Source organism: Ovis aries, chromosome 3 (genome assembly GCF_016772045.2).
Source record: "Ovis aries strain OAR_USU_Benz2616 breed Rambouillet chromosome 3, ARS-UI_Ramb_v3.0, whole genome shotgun sequence".
Classification (NCBI taxonomy): domain Eukaryota; kingdom Metazoa; phylum Chordata; class Mammalia; order Artiodactyla; family Bovidae; genus Ovis; species Ovis aries.
This window is the reverse complement of record NC_056056.1, coordinates 185,745,530-185,763,557: the sequence shown is the minus strand read 5'-3', so window position 1 is coordinate 185,763,557 and position 18,028 is coordinate 185,745,530. Positions and strand designations below refer to the sequence as shown.

Below are 18,028 nucleotides of genomic sequence, written 5' to 3'. Positions count from 1 at the left end.
ATATTACTCTTCCTGCAAAACCTCCATCCATCTTTGCAGAAAGTGTTGATTATTTCCTCCTAGGATGGCAGCTCCATGGCATACAGAATCATAATTAACTTTGTATATCATTCTTCTCCCCTAGAATGAGATTCTAAAGATAAGGGAAATTTCCTCTTTCAAGGTGCCCCTCTTTGCCATACAGCAGGTGTTCATGGAGGACATTTTTAAATAAACACATGAGCAAAAACTTAGGTTATTAGGTCTCTATTTTTTAAAATTTGGCTACATAACTTTTACAGACTATATTAATGTACACAGTTGATTGCAGTTTAATACACATAGAGCTTGACCTTGAAATTAAAGAATAAAAAAGAGTTTGGGGGAAGAAGAAACAGTTGAAGTAAGAAGTAAAGCTTATATCCCTCCTGAGTGAAATTGGCTTTCAACTTGGAACAGGGAAAGTAAAACAGTCTAACAGTGAAATAGTCTAATACCTTTCTATTCAACAGGGAAAAGATTAAATACAGAACAATTTAAAAATTACTGCCAACTGAAGCTGAAAAGAGATCACCAAATAGTCTCTGACCCTTGCAGAAAAGTCAGGCAGCTTCCCCAAGCAGTACATGGAATGCTAACCCGACATCTTTTGCTGCCAGAGCCCTCAAGCATCACCAACAGATCACCGTCCCAGGAGATCAGAGATTGTCCAAGCATCCAAATTAACCACCTGCAGATCACACTGTGAAGAAAAATGCTTTAGACAGGCCTGATGTTTTAATACAGTCCATCTTTAACTCCCCTTAATGTCATCTAACTGAAAAGATGAGAGCAATTTAATGAGACAAAGTAAAAATAGTACAAAACAAATTAACATAAGAATGAGAGAATCTTCATTATAAATCTCGTCTTTCAATTTACTGAGTTCCTATAGAACAGTATAATTTAAATCAATGAATGCAATTTAGGCCAAAATTCATAAAAGATGTTTTTAGTAAATACTAGGAAATTTAAAAAGACTTTCCCTTTGTAGCATTTGCAAAAGAGCGGAGAGACAGAAAGAGACCTAGAGAGGGAATGGGAAGAATAGGGTAAGAGAAAGGGAGATCAGAAAAAGAAAAAAAAAAATTATCTTTTGGTTATTTCTTTATGGATTGTTCTTTGATTTGTTTATATCGTGCTTACTTAAAAAGTTAAACTATCCCCCCTTTTTGAATGCTGTAATTTTGGAAACAAAGTGATAAATATTGGTGGGAAATAAGAAAAAAAAGTTGCTTCAAGCTCTTTCTCATTCTACATTATCTATCTTTGTGATGGGCTCTGGCATTAAGTCTCTGGTCTCAAGGGCCTTCCTTAATTTTTGGCTAAGCTTTGAAAGATGAGGGTAATGGTACTGGTCAGCTGAAATTCAGATCAGTGTTTTGAAAACAATGGAAATATCTTAATTTGTACCTAAAAAGTTAAAACTCAAGCGATAAGCCTGATAAATCATTTCTTAAATGTCAATTGCTCATTGAAATTGTGAAACTTACTGGGACCATTCCTATATTTGTACTTATCTGTGCGAATAAAATTAAGAATTACAAGGAAGGATTAGCGTTTCTCTTCATATCTTTCAATGTTAACCAAGTTAGAAAAAATAGTAAAAGTATACATGTACGCTCAGTCATGTCCGACTCTCTGTGGCCTCATGGACTGTAGCATGTGAGGCTCCTCTGCCCATTGAATTTTCCAGACAAGAATACTGGTGTGGGTTGCCATTCCATTCTCCAGGGGATCCTCCAGACTCAAATCAAACCCACGACTCTTGAGTCTCCTGCATTGGCAGGCAGATTGTTTACCATTAGCACCACCTGCTGTTCTGTGCTGAATAGCTTCAGTCATGTCCTGCTCTTTGCAACCCTATGGACCCTAGCCCATAGTTAGGACCATATGGACCTGCAGTCAGCTCCTTTGGACCATATGAACTGTAGTCAACCATATGGACCGTTGTAAGGCTCCTGTGTTCATGGGATTCTTCAGGCAAGAATACTGGAGTAGGTTGCCATGTCCTCTTCCGGGGATCTTCCAGACCCAGGGATTGAACCCACATCTCTTTGTCTCCTCTTTATATCTCCTGCATTGGCAAGCAGGTTCTTAACCATTAGCACCACCTGGGAAACCCCAAAAGTATATATGGTGGTATTCAAATGTGACATATACATAGTGCATAGATATGAATTTACTGGCATTTAAGATTATAAGTTCCCAGGAGGCACAAACCAACATTAACTATCTGTGACCAATGTTTAATATTGAATGTATTTATACACCAAATCCAAGCTCCTCCATGACAAAAGTTGGGAGAAGTGACATTGAGTTTTTTTTAGCAATGACAAGAGACATATTTTCCAGATATGTGGTTATGTATTTCCTTTCCCACTTGTGATCACAGTCCCATCAGGTCGCCCTTCCAATGATCCTGCTTCTCCTCCAGTGATGGATGTGATCCAGTCTGTGTAGGCAGAAATTCTGGTGAAGACTGTTGGTGCGGCAGGATGGCAGTTACTGCTGCCCCAGCTCACAATACCAATGAGCTTGTACTGTCCACCCTCGCCACACTGCAGTGGTCCTCCAGAATCTCCCTGCAACCAGCAAAAAGAGAAGTTCATTCTCCTGACTGCATGATTCACGGGGGACGCTAACCCCCAACTGCAGGGGATGATCAGACAAGAGTGTAAGACTCTCCCATCACAACAGCTTAAGGAACCAGGGCCATTGAGCTCGTTGGCTGATGTTACAGATCTCTGATTCAGATTGGAATTTATATTTTTAAAGCACTGCTGAAAGAAACATAAATTCATTTTATGCTGGCCATAGACTGCCATGCAGGAATGTGTCTAATAAATATACATGAGCAAATGATGGCTTTGAGTTATACAAAAGCATTTTTATATTTTCAGTGCTACTGGAAACAGGTAGTTTGAGCTACCTAATTCAGCTATGACATCAAACCATAAGAAATCATCATTTTTTTGCAGGTCAAAAATAGCTGAAAATGATCAGTTTCACATAGTTCAACCTAGCAATGGAACAAGTAATTCCTTTTGAAAACGGAATCTATGCAAATATCAAATTAGCAATCGCAGTACATCAACTTAGCAATGGACTTATTCCTCTCATTTTTCCCTTTAAAACTGCCATACGTTTGTACCTCTTTCTGGTCAGCAAACAAACATTCAGGAGACAATACTGAAATGAACCTCCTGCCCTCGTGAATACAGGCCTTAATTACCATACAGGACGATGATCCGGAAGCCCCTCCACATATATTAGTGTTTTTAATTTCCAGTCCCCAGTAGCTTCGACAAGATATACTACTGATCAGAGGTACCTTTGCCTGCTGCACTGTTTTAGGAAATTCATCTTCTAGTAGAAAAGAAATAAAAATACATAAGCAAATGCTATTAAAGGATAAAACAAAATTAGCCTTACATATACACAGACTCGAAGGGGTAAATCCTACTCATTCTCCCCTCTCAGCACTTCAATGATGCCATTAGGTAACTTGTAAAAAACTAATTATTCCACAGTGGTTTATATAACAGAAACAACAAAAAACATTTTATGTGCATCCTTTTGTCATTAGTATAGTCCTCAAAAGATATAAAACTGATACCACCTTATGAAAACAAAGACAAAATTTACACCCAAATCAGTTTTTGATAAAGCAAACAACATAATTCATTTTTGACATATGAAGTCTATACTTTATTTCATTGGTTTGCCATCTTTTCATTCTTTTGATTCGACTTCTGCTGAGCAGGACATTCTGTTTAAGTGCTGACACTGACTGGAAGCTGAAAACTAACATTACATTCTAACTAACTCTTTACTTTGTTGGATATTTGTAACTAGTTAATTCATTTGGAAAATAGAGTGTAGGTGAGACCAGAGACATGGGTTTGATTTTTTTAAGGACTAGAATATTTTTACATAATCTTTCCACCGATTTACCTTTAAAATAAAATTGAAGTAGAGTTGATTTACAACATTATGATAGCTTCTGGTGTACAGGAAAGTGATTCAGACATATACATACATTATATATATAATTATATTATATATTATATATAATTCTTATATATAATACATATAATTCTTATATAATATATATTCTTATATATATGAATATATATAATACATATAATATATAATTATTATATAATATATAATTATATAATATAATATATAATTCTTATGTAATATATATAATATATAATATATAATTCTTATGTAATATATAATATATAATTCTTATATATATAAGAATATGAAAAAGAACATATATAATGTATGTATATAATGTATATATATATGTTCTTTTTCATATTCTTTTCTGTTATGATTTATTACAGGATGTTGAATTTGGTTCCCTGTGCTACACAATAAGACCTTGTTGTTTATCCATCTTATATATAATAGCTCGCATCTTCTAGTCTCAAACTCCCAATCCAACGCTCCCCTGCCCCTCCTCTTCCTTGGCAACCAAAAGTCTGTTCTCTATGTCTGAGTCTGTTTTTGTCTCATAGTAAGTTCATTTGTGTTACATTTTAGATTCTACATATAAGTAATATCATATCCACACACTTACCTATTATATCACACTATCATTTCAGAAAAATGCCTGACAGCTTTAAGAACAGGCACAGACATCTTGAAGTATGGGTTTTTACAATAGCAATATCTACACTATTGTGAAAACAAACTGTGTGTGTGTATGTCTGTGTGTGCACTCACGGCGCAACTGGGGAGTAAATACACACAAATATTTACGGGTAATAACATCACTAGATAGTTACCAGCACAGGTTTTTACAAGCATCAATGAACTAGAATCAATGAACTTGTGTTAATGAATATGATGGACTAAAACTCAAGCAGTCACCTTTAGATCTATTATGAAAAAAAGTTTTTCTACGATCATTCCTATGAAAAATACAGAAACATTGAAAATGAATAAACAGTATACTCAGACTTCACATATAATTGTTTGGATTCTAATGTTAGAAGAGGTAATAAATATACTTACGATGAGGTTCCGTTATTCCCCATCCAGCAGTCAAACATTTGGAAAGTAAATTTATTTTATCATCTTTCCCTGGCAAACAGATTGTAGATACAAACTCTCCTAATAAAAAGGATGAGAAAGAAAAAGACAAATATAAATTAGTCTATAAGATTCATATTAACATTGTCTATATTGTTTGCTCTTCAGTGATAGCTCTAGAAATGTCTACTTTGACCTGACACTATCCTCTGTAACCCTATAGTTTAATACATAAAGTCTTCCAGGAGCTTTCATCTATTAGTTACTCAGAGGGGAGCATCCCAATCAATGTACATGATGCCATTTTGCTCCAAGTATTTCCATATCCTCCTAGGAAAACAGAAACACACATCCTGCACTGAGATGTGGGGCTTCTCATCCATAACCATTTTTAAAAATGCATTTGTTGTTTTAATCTGTGTGCCTTGAGCACATCACCATGCTGAATCTGAGATGACAATGCAGAAGGATAAAACTGTCTTCCTTTTTCAACTATATTACATGAAGAATGGGGAAGAATACATTTGTAGCAATTTAAACTCTTGAAGTATTTTTACAGCAAATATCTATCTTCACAGTTGCATTATAAAATATATTGATATGTTACACATTCACTTTTTTTTCTTATCACCAAAATTTGTATATATATAAATACTGTGGATTTCTGTCTCTGTGTGTATATATGCTACACACACACACACACACACACACACACACACACACACACACACACTGAATGCAGTGCTCTTGTGTTTGTTTTCCCTTTCCCCAGGCTGTTTCACTTCATTTTTGTCTGGGCTTTTACATACTTCAGTGCTTCAGCATACCTGCTATCATAGGCCATTAATTTCAATGATATGTTCTTTATTTTTACTGCTATCTCTTAACAAAATTACATAAAACTCTTTGTAACTTGTCCATTCTTTTCCTACTCGTCTCTACACATGTAGAAAATCTTATGTTATACTGCCTTCATAGATGATTATTGCTCTATCACAATCTCCTTCCAAATTTCCTTGAGCTAAAACATTTTCCCTCTACCAACATATTTTTCCCATCAATAGTTTTTTTCTTATTCTGATACTCTTCATTGACTAAATTATGATTATATTATTTATATCATTGCATACAGATCTACTACATCATTCTTTTAACAGCACACCATATTCAGATAATGAATGTACTGCAATTTATTAAATCCCATTGGCAATTTATTTAGACTCTAATTTTTTCCTTTATAAACTGCATCAAGTTTTCCAGATCACATATCTGTGCATCGGTGCCAGCATTCCTGGATAGTGAGTTACTAGCCACAAGGCCTGCACTTCAAAAATTGTCAGATATTGCCAAATTGCAGGATGGGGGTGGAGAGATGTATTGACTTGTACTCTACATAAAGCTGTGTTTATAATGGAAAAATATGTCAAGAATCTGGAAAACAGTTATGCCCCAAATCCAGCATTTCTACATCTAAAAAATTTATTTTAAGGCAATAGACCTAGAAAAATGTACATATAAAGACAGTCAATCCAGCATTATTTAAGTAAAAAAAGGAAACAACCTTTATATGAATGTTCATGGAAGCTTTATTTGTAACACCTAAAAGCTAGAAATCATCAAGATGTTCTTCAACAAATGAATGGTTAAATAGGTATGAGTGGTTAAACATTCATACCATGAACACTGAAGTGAAGTGAAGTGGCTCAGTCGTGTCCGACTCTTTGCGACCCCATGGACTGTAGCCTATCAGGCTCCTCCGTCCATGGGATTTTCCAGGCAAGAGTGCTGGAGTGGATTGCCATTTCCTTCTCCAGGGGATCTTCCCGACCCAGGAATCGAACCCGGGTCTCTCGCATTGCAGGCAGACGCTTTACCGTCTGAGCCAGAACATTACTCAGCTATTAAAAGCAATGCACTGTTGATACACGCAACAACATGAATGAAGTTCCAGGGTGTTAATGCTAAGTGAAAAAAATCAATCACAAAAGTTTACATACTATACGATTCCATTTATATAATGTCCTTGAACTGACAAAATTATAGAAACAGAGAGAACAGATCCATGACTGACAGAAATCTGGGTGGGGAGGGTAGGGTAGGGAGGAAGGAGATGAGTGTAGCTATAAAGAGGCAATAGTATCGATCTTCATGGAGATAGAAATGTTTTGTATCTCAATTGTATAAATGTCAAATGCTGCAAGTTGTTACCACTGGTGAAAACCAAGGTTAAAAAGTACTTTGGTGTCTCTGTATTATTTCTTATAATTGCATGTGAATCTACAATTCTCTCAGCATTGACAGTTTAACTAAAAATAAATTTTAAAAGCAGGGTAGAGAGAAAAAATAAGTCATAGTCAAGGTTAAGAAGCACTGCTCTGAATGCTGTCACTGACTCAGTTATAAAAGCATAAAAAGCAAATAATTTGGGGTTTGTAAAATGGATGCACTGAAATGAGGAGAGAGTTGGAGCAGAGCAGGAAAAGTGTCCAGAGCCCTGTGATTTCATGAAAAAGCTTGGATGTGTGGGTGGGGACTATCCATGGATCTTAGTTACATTTCCCCCAATACATCTTCCACCTAAGAAGGTAGGTGGGTTAACTGCCATTCCCTGTCTACAAATGATAAAGCTGAGGTTCACAGAAGTTACATAAACTGCCCAAGACCGCATGACTACTTCGTGACCATGTGAGGATTAACAATTTCACATTTTTGCTTAGCTTCAGCTTAAGTAAAAATTTTTAAAAAGCAATATCTTACTAAGTTATAAGTGAAGTGAAGTGAAGTCGCTCAGTCGTGTCCGACTCTTTGCGACCCCATGGACTGTAGCCTACCAGGCTCCTCAGTCCATGGGATTTTCCAGGCAAGAAACCTGGAGCGGGTTGCCATTTCCTTCTCCAGGGGATCTTCCTGACCCAGGGATCGAACCCAGCTCTCTCGCATTGTAGGCAGATGCTTTACCGTCTGAGCTACAGACCTGGGTTCACTAAGTTCTATAGGAACAGAAAATTGAACATCTCATAGTTCAAACTGACGTTCTCTTAGTGTTTGAATTAACCTCTGAGAACATAGTCTCAAAATATATATATATAGGACAAAGGTAAAAACGTACTTCTTTCTTTTTTTTTTTTTTTTTAGGTCACACTGTGTAGCATGTAGGATCTTTGTTCCCCAGCTAGGGATCAACCTGTGCTCAAACACTGAGAACATAGTCTTAATCACCGGACTGCTAGGAAAGTCCCTAAAACATATTTCTTTGAAATATTCTCTAGACCCCCATCAATTGAATACACATTAAAGTAAAATGTTTACACAGATACTTCAGCTTTTAGAGAAAGGAAGTTAAGTTAGTATAAAAGAACATTTAAAAATAATTATTTAACTTCGTGACTCAGGGAACTCAAACCAGGGCTTTGTTACAAAACAGAGGAGTGGGAAGGGGTGGAGGTGAGAGGGGAGGTTAAAGAGGGAGGGAACACATGTGTACCTATGGCTGACTCATGTTGATGTATGGTAGAGGCCAACGCAATATTGTGAAGCAATTTTCCTTCAATTAAAAACAAATAAGTTTGGGGGAAGAAAAGTACATATAGCACTTCTAAGCAAGATAGAAGATAAAAACTATATGGCAAAGGTTCAAAATGGAAAAAAGTTATTTATACTGACCTAGTTCAACAGGTTTTTCCAGATGCAGCAAAGACAGATCATCGTTGGGAGGAAACTGTGTGAAGCTGGGGTGAATGTACACAGCTTTCACAGGAATCAAATCGCTATTTCTTATATTCCCCAGGTAACTTCTTCCTATTACCAGGTAGTCTGTGACAGTACTTGTCACAAGAAAAGGGAGTGAGGAAATAGATTCCACTTTTAATTAGGCCATCATTTCTCAGAATTACTAAAAATATATTTTTTAACATTTCTAATCCCCATTAAAATCCTGATTATCTTGAATTCTTAGGAAACAGAGGTTTCGTATTAATTCAGCCCTTGAGAAAAATTTTAAAGTGTCTACTTCCTTGTCTTCATAATGTCAGATAAAACAATTCAGTATTTATTACAATTAACATTCATGCTGCCTCAAGATAATAATCATATGTATTATAATCATAATATTATGCATTATATGATATACTTATGTAATGGTCACTGAAACTATTCTGAAAATTATATTTACTCCCTAATACAGTGCTTCTCAAAGAAATGTCTAGTGACCACATGCATTAAGTCTAGCACAGGTATTAAAAGTGCAGAATTCCAAACATAACTTATCAACTCAAAATTCAGAATTAATACTCTAAGATTCCATTTACAGCAAACTCCCCAGGTAATTTTAAGCACATGAAAGTCTGAAACTGTGTTAATAAGTAAGTCTTCTTATGATTTATCTGTATCAAAAGGAAGAGTTGGGGGATAGTACAGAAATTGAGTTTTTAGTTCACTGAAGGCTCATGATAACCACATTATTTGATTAGATGCTTTTATTGTAAAGCCAGTTTCAGAGATGTTGAAAATGTTGCATCTACTTGTTCAGCTATGGGACACTGTGCAACAGTATCAGCTGTCATGCTAATTCTGGGAGATGATAATAAAAACGTCAAGCTAAGACTCCTCTGAGGGAGTTTTCAGATATCTCTGTATCATATTAAGATCAAAAGTAAGATAAAATCAAAGAAAACAAATGTTCCTTTTTTAAAGGACATTCCTTGAAATTCTTTTAAACTTTACAGATTTATTTTGGGACTGGGTATGGTCATCAGACAATCCATAGGCGAGTAAGGAGGAAAGGAAGCCGTGTATAAGCAACCCCTGGGCTCTAGGCTACATGCTGAGAAACTGATGCAAAAATGTGAGATCTTCATTTTCATGGTTGGAAGGGAGGGTATTGTTAGTTTCTTACTAATTAAATTATACCTAGAAGCAGAAAGCTGCTCTTAGAATTAAAAGCTATTAGTAGTAATTTTATTAGTGAAGCACAGAAAGTTTCATCAACCTAATACATTCATTCATTTGCAAGTCGGGGACTGTATCAGTGGGAGCTGGTGCTTAATGTTTCTCATGATGTGGGGAGAGAAGGAGTGCACCCATCATGGGCCCTCAAATAGCTCCTTATCAGCACCCACCCCATCCCAGAACCCCACTCCCCGACCCAGGCACACACCTGAAGTTACAGTGTGCCGCTGTCAGCACCCACTGCCTCCCAATCAGAGCACCTCCACAGTAGTGACGTCCTTGGTGCTGCAGACTGACCAGCCAGGGCCATGACGTCACTGCGGCTGCATGGCCACCAACCACCCTGGGCTCCCCAACCTCTGCAGGCAAGGTATCTGTATTCCTCTCAAACCCTTCAGTGAGAAATGGGTCAACAAATGGAACGCCACATGTGTCTTGAGCTGGCTGTCTTCTGGTATTGTTTTCTACTGTAAGCCCTCCGAAAAAAACAACAGCAAAACATTAGATAGCAATACTTATGAATATCTATTTAAATCTCAGAAGGCATTTACTCCTTTTGCCAGTCCAAAGCTAGCATTATTTGCAAGCGATGAGACTGATCTTTTCTTCCAATGCTTTTAAATGAGCAAAAATCGACAGTTTACTAAGGTATTAATATACACACCATGTTAATATACTCATATTAATACACATATCTTTAGATGAATTGGAACATAAATACATTTTTTTAAAAAAGAAATAAAGATGTTGCATTTAATCATGAAATTATTGGAGATTGTTCTTTCTGTAGCATCATTTGTGTTATCCCAGTACATATATTTAGACACATCAAAATATTTTATGCTCTGTGTATTCAAAATAAGTTGTATATATAAAGGAAAACCATAAGGAAAATTTATAGCAATATGTTTACTCCATTCTCAGATTTAAAAAGAAACTTACCAGAAAGTAACAAGAGACAGTTAAGCATTTCCTTAAATATGAAGAAAACTAAATTTTTCCATAACCATATAATTTTGGAGTGATAGGATATATTCCTAACCCAGGGATCAAACCCAGGTCTCCTAAGACATACTCACTTGTTAATTCTTTACTTGAGATTATTTTTTAGACCAGAAAGCTATTTAAAAAGTTTATAGCATAGTGGATTTGCACTTGTTTATTCAATACTTAAGTAAAATCATTTCTACTTTCTTTTCAGATATGTATAAAACATGGATTCCCTCTTCCTTTACAAATATGCAAACTCTTCAAAATTAAGACTATCCTGGACTTTAGGGGGAAAAAACCCACAAAAGGTATTTACTAAAGCATATTTTTTAATGCATTAAGTTCACTGCATTACTATATGTTTTTATTGCATTGGTAATCCACATTTTATGTGGTAACTCAGATTTTGGGGCTGTTTGTATACATGTATAATAGCAATATTTTATTAGTATTCAACTTTACAAAACTTTAAAAAAGAAATGAGGCTAAATATTTTTACTGTGAGAATAAAGGGTCAGTTTAAAGATAAAGCAATGGAAAAACAAAAGCAATGGACACAGAAGAAGGGTCAATTAGGTGAGCAGGGCTTTAACAATTAAAAATCACATCTATAGGGGACTTTCTTAGTGGTCCCGTGGTTAAGATTCTGTGCTTCATTTGCAGGGTGCATGGGTTTGGTCCCTTCCTGGGTAGGGAACTAAGATGCCACGTGCCTTGTGGCACAGCCGAAAAAAGAAAAAAATCACACCTATAGGACAATGTGCTTTACTAGTCTAGGGCTCAAATTCAGGACTCTTGGGAGAGCCTGTTCATTTCACTATCCTAAGAAAGATTGTTGTTGCTTAGTTGCTAAGTTGTGTCCAACTCTTTGTGATCCCATGGACTGTAGCCTACCAGACCCCTCTGTCCATGGGATCTCCAGGCAAGAAATACTGGAGTGGGTTGACATTTCCCTCTCCAGGGGATCTTTCCAACCCAGGGATCAAACCCATGTCTCTTGAGTCTCTGGCATTGGAAGTGGATTCTTTACCACTAGAGCCACCTGGAATCTTAAGATAGAGTGTCATTAAAAAAAAAAACAAACCAACTTTGCATTAATGTGGATTATTTGAATTTTCCTGCTATTACACTCTAATCAAGAAAATCTCCTAATAACAGATTCATTAGGTTTAGTCTTAAGCACAACTAATGAAACTCTAGCTTAAAATTAGATAGACTTAAGTAGGAAAAAATCAGTACATTTGTTTCTCTTTTATGCAGAAAAGTTAATATATCTGAAATATTTTGAGGGCTTTTCGTTGCGGCGAGGAGATAGTTACTTAATAGAAGAGATATGTAAACAAAGACATGGAAACACATTGAACTCTCCTCTTGTTTCAGCTTGAAAGGCCCCACAGGATCTTTTAAATAGCAACTCACTGTCTCTCATGTTTATTATGCCTTAATTAAAAACAACATACACACATAGAGACATGTACACACCCCAATTAACTTTATTACCTCACATGATCTATGTGAACTGCCAAAGTCTCAGTCCTTAAGGAATGGTTTAAAATGAGCTTATCCTGTTTTTAGTATTAGAGTAAAGTGATTGCCATTGATCCCTAAACCAGTGGGCTCCAGGTTCTGTTTTAAGGCATATATGGTACCTGCTTTAGTAGATATAATTACTTACCATTAATAGGCAGTTGGGTCCCAATATTGCTTTTCTGTGATGGCTTCTCAGTCATATCTTCCAAAATCAGTTTGAAACCTCTTTCTCCCACAGACTCATCAGTTTTCAAATTCACAGTTAGGTAAGCACCACTGGATATCCAGACAAATTCTTTCTTGGAGCCACATAAATGAGCTGCAATGTGAAGTATACTCAATAATTAAAATACTTCGTGTAATTACATGGGTAAAAGACGGAGGAGAGAGGGGACATTAAATTCCAAATAAATCTTGATAAGAATGACTATCAATAATGCAAAATCAAGATTCTGAGGGTGAAATTCATGATTTAATTGAGACAATAAAAGGGTATAGATTTTAAAAGATCAAAGGGAAAAGACTGGGCTAGCAATTGATATGGAAGCAATATACAATTTGTGTGGCAATCTTTGATTATTTGGTTAAAGAAGCATTTCAATGAAGATAAATGGACAGAGAAATGGAAGTAATGGGATACCATTATGGACCAAATGTTGGTGTGCCCCCAAAATTCATATGTGAAAATCCTAATCCCCAGTGTGATGCTATTAGGAGGTGTGGCCTTTGGGGGTGACCTGGTCATGAGGGTGGAGCCTTATAAACCCTTATAAAAGAGAACCCAGGGAGCTCTCTAGACCCTGTATTTGTCTTATGGGAAAATAGCAAGAAGACAGCTATGAACCAGGAGGCAAACCCTCACCAAACAGCAAATCTTGAACTTCTTGTCTTCATAACTGTGAGAAATACATACTTGTTATTTAAGCTACCCAAACTATGGTATTTTTATTATAGTAGCTAAAACTAAGACATGTAGTCTGCCCAAATACAGACTAATGATGATCCTTTCCTAATATAGAAACGCAAAAGTTGTCACAAACATTGTCCTGATAAGTGACAAGATATCTGCTGTAATTTATCTGTACAAGCTGTAACTGAGATTCTCTCAAACTAAATGATACACTGTTGATTTGTCTTAAAGATAATGTTTTTTGAGGAATCTGGGAAAGAGATGGGGAATAGGAGAAAGTTAATCTCTGCATCATTCTTATCCTTGAAGAATCTGGTGAACTGGATGTCGTGGGTAGCTTTGGAGAGGCACCATGTCAAATGAAGGCAATCTGTGTAAAGTCAACTAACACTCTGGAAGTTTTAACATAATGGAAATGGGAAAATGTTATTCTGCTTTTCAAAAAGGAGATTGAGGGTTGGCAGAGGGGGAAGGGTAGGAGACAGAGAAAAACAAAGAGGCCAAAGGATTTGCAAAATCTTATATCAGTGAAGTAGTGTAGCTTAGTCCTTACAGGCTCAGATTCCAAAGTCAAACTGCTAGTCTGGACTAGTTCTATTAGCTATGTGGCCCTAGGCAAGTTATTTAACCTCTCTGCCACAATTTTCTCATCTGTATAATTTAGATTTAAAAAATACAGGATTATATAAAGTTGTATTTATGAAACATTATAAACATTTACTAAGTAAAAAAACCTCAGCAAAATTTTATAGCAAATTATTAGGCGGTTTTTGAACACTTTAGGTAGGAATTAGTGGTCATGAGCAACTAGCATGGGATCCTCAACAGGCCATATTAAATTAACCTAATTTAATTTTTGGAAAGAGCTAATTAGATGGTGGCTAGGGGGAATGAGATAAACTTAATGAATTTTGATTTCAGTGGAGCACTTAATAAAGTACCTTAGGATGTCCCTGTGAACAGATATAAACTGTAAGTGGATAATTATATGACTAGGGAGCTTCACAGCTGATTAAATAACCATACAATGTTAACCTGAAGGGAAGATCTGATGGGTATGAAAATAGTTCTACCCTTGGTTCTGCCAAGTACAATATTGCTGTTAATGGCTTAGGTAGAAACACAGGTAATACATTTACAAAACGTGTAGGTTTGAGATGGGTAGCTGAATGAGAAGTAAAGAACTAGGTTAAACATAGAATCTTAGTGATAATTTAGTTTAATCTTTCATCTAGCACTGAGTTTCTTCTAAAACAACGTTGGACATATGTTAGCTGCATCTGAAGATATTATGTGGAACTTATGAGCATTTATTTTCTCTTTTTAAGCAGTTCTAATTGCTTGACAGTTCTTCCTTATGTTGAATCAAAAGGCATCAGTGTAATCATATGGTTAACGGAGTGGCCAAGGATAGAAATGTTTGAATCAGAGTGCTTGGGCTTTAAACCAGCTTTCTCTACTTATTGATTATGTTACCAGAGGCAAGTTACTCAACATTTTTGTGTTTCCTTATATTTAAAATGAGGATAACACAACCTACCTCCATAGGGCTGCTAAGAAGATTGAGTTATAAGTTCTCAGGACTATGCATGAATAATGGTAAACATTCAATAACTATTAGATATTATTGGGCAGAACAAGTTTTATGCATGGCTGAGAATCTATGGAAATTCCATAAATACTTGAAGAGAAGAAATTGTGATCCTTCTGTTTTCTCTCTCCTCTAAAATAAACATTCCCAGGTGTCCACACCCTTCAGCATCCTGGTCATTATGTTCTATGGATGTGTTCCAAACTGTTAATGTTCCTTAAAATTGTTGCTTGACCAAAGATGATATTTCATAACCAGTATGTCAGGGGCAACAACCAGACAGACTGGATATTTACAATGAAGACTCGTGAGGCCAAGTTAGTGAATGCCAGCTCAGTGCCAACACTAAATTTAACCATACAAAGGACCTTATCTCTTTTGTCATAATGCTTTACTAACAACACTGCATTGAAATTTTGGAATCATTTGAGACTTTTGAAATTTGATTTCAATCATTCTACGTCCCAAATTACCACTTTTATGCATCCTAATCTATTAGTATTCCCTTGCTATAATTGATCTCTCCGTGACTTCTTGCCCATAATCCCATAAACTATGTATATCCATCAACCTCTAAGAAAGTGAGAGATTTTACTGTAAAGGGAAGCAGAGAAATGGGGCAACAGCTAACTTTCTTGTTCTATTTTTATTTTAATTATGGGTAATAATAGAATATGTTTGAAACTGATGAGAATGATAGAGGATATTGATGACATCAGAGAAAGAACAACTAAAGGAAATTTATGAGAAGCTGATAACTCTCAAATCTGTATCTTAAGTCCAAACTTCAGGAGTTCTACTTCTAGCTCCCTACTGCCAACTCAACCTTAGATGTATCATGGCATTAAAAATATAACATGACCCAAATAGATCTTTCACCACAAATCCCTTTCTCCCTCTAGTATTTCCCATCTCTGTAAATGCCACCACCTCTGAAAACTTTCCACTATAGACTTAGGAGCCATCCTTGATCTGCAGATCTAATTTCACATTTATTCCATCAAGAAAGCCTATCAGTTCTCCAATCTGTCCATTTTACCTGCATTCCCTTGTTACCATCCTCTTGCAAGGCAACATTAGTACCTAAACAGTACTGAAAGAACATTCTGCAATGATGGGAAGTTCAATATGAGTGCTGTCCAGTATAGTAATCATTCACTACATGTAGCAGCTGAGCACTTGACGTGTGGCTAATACTACATTCCATTTCATTCTAAAATTTGAATTTAAATAAGAACATGGACTAGACAGCATAGGTATAGATTATCATAACTGCCTCATAACTGCAGGTGCAATTCACCCTGACAAGGGGGGAAGGGATAGCGAGAGAGTTTGGGATGGACATGTACACACTGCTATATTTAAAATGGATAACCAACAAGGACCTACTATATAGCACATGGAACTCTGCTCAATGTTATGCAGCCTGGATGGTAAGGGTGTTTGGGGGAGAATGGATACATGTATATATATGGTTGGACTTCCCTTGTAGCTCAGTTGGTAAAGCATCTGCCTGCAATGCAGAAGACCTGGGTTCGATTCCTTGGTCGGGAAGATCTCCTGGAGTACAAAATGGCAACCCATTCCAGTATTCTTGCCTGGAAAATCCCATGGACACAGGAACCTGGCAGGTTACAGTCTACGGGGTCGCAAGAGTCGGACATGACTGAGCGACTAAGCACATATATATATATGGCTGAGTCCCTTCACTGTTCACTTGAAACTATCACAACATCATTAATATATATTTTTTAAAATAATTCACTTGTCACTCTAAAATCCATTCCCAACGTGGTAGCCACAGCAGCTCTCAAATTAGTTCCTTGTCCAAAACCTTTAATGACCTCCCACTGGATGGGAATAAAGCCCACTCATTACCATAACCTGAGCTGCATAACCGGAGGGCAAAACCTTCATCTTGTACAACCTCACCTCATTCCAGTCTGTCCTCACTCAATCTCTAGCCACTCTGATCTTTGATAGTTCCCCAAGTAACCAAACTATTCCCATATTCGAGGCCTTTTTCTTTATTTATTTATTTATTTATTTATTTTTTTTAATTTTAGTTTTTTATTTTTTAAATTTTAAAATCTTTAATTCTTACATGCATTCCCAAACATGACCCCCCCTCCCACCTCCCTCCCCATAACAACTTTCTGGGTCATCCCCATGCACCAGCCCCAAGCATGCTGCATCCTGCGTCAGACATAGACTGGCGATTCAATTCACATGATAGTATACATGTTAGAATGTCATTCTCCCAAATCATCCCACCCTCTCCCTCTCCCTCTGAGTCCAAAAAGTCCGTTATACACATCTGTGTCTCTTTCCCTGTCTTGCATACAGGGTCGTCATTGCCATCTTCTTAAATTCCATATATATGTGTTAGTATACTGTATTGGTGTTTTTCTTTCTGGCTTACTTCACTCTGTATAATCGGCTCCAGTTTCATCCATCTCATCAGAACTGATTCAAATGAATTCTTTTTAACTGCTGAGTAATACTCCATTGTGTATATGTACCACAGCTTTCTTATCCATTCATCTGCTGATGGACATCTAGGTTGTTTCCATGTCCTGGCTATTATAAACAGTGCTGCGATGAACATTGGGGTACATGTGTCTCTTTCAATTCTGGTTTCCTCGGTGTGTATGCCCAGCAGTGGGATTGCTGGGTCATAAGGTAGTTCTATTTGCAATTTTTTAAGGAATCTCCACGAGGCCTTTTTCTAATGTATTTTTTCATCAAATATTTATTTTCAGGTAGTACTTTAGACATTGGAGATAAAGCAGTGAACAGGAGACTAAGCTCTGTTATCAGGATATTTTCATTCGGGTGGAGGGAAACAGATTCTAAACAAATAAATATACATGCTGCCAGGTCATGATTAATGCCAAGAAGGAAAAGTGTAAGAGGATTATTTAGATGATGTGATACAAGAGGCCTTAGATTATATAATATCTGGACAGATACCTGAACAAACTAAGGAAGTG

General features: G+C 36.5%; 1 protein-coding gene across 1 annotated transcript in view; it reads right to left on the bottom strand.

Moving 5' to 3' along the window:
* Positions 1–2,251: 2,251 nt before the first annotated feature.
* The window catches only part of OVCH1 (ovochymase 1), an 89,825-nt gene continuing 74,048 nt past the window's right edge, over positions 2,252–18,028 (bottom strand). The window contains exons 22-27 of the mRNA XM_042247329.2: positions 12,680–12,853; positions 10,223–10,490; positions 8,731–8,891; positions 5,050–5,148; positions 3,254–3,387; positions 2,252–2,603 (exon numbers count right to left, since the gene is read on the bottom strand). Coding sequence (XP_042103263.1) covers positions 2,382–2,603; positions 3,254–3,387; positions 5,050–5,148; positions 8,731–8,891; positions 10,223–10,490; positions 12,680–12,853 — 1,058 coding nt within the window. The 3' untranslated portion in view covers positions 2,252–2,381. The remainder of the gene's footprint in view (positions 2,604–3,253; positions 3,388–5,049; positions 5,149–8,730; positions 8,892–10,222; positions 10,491–12,679; positions 12,854–18,028) is intronic.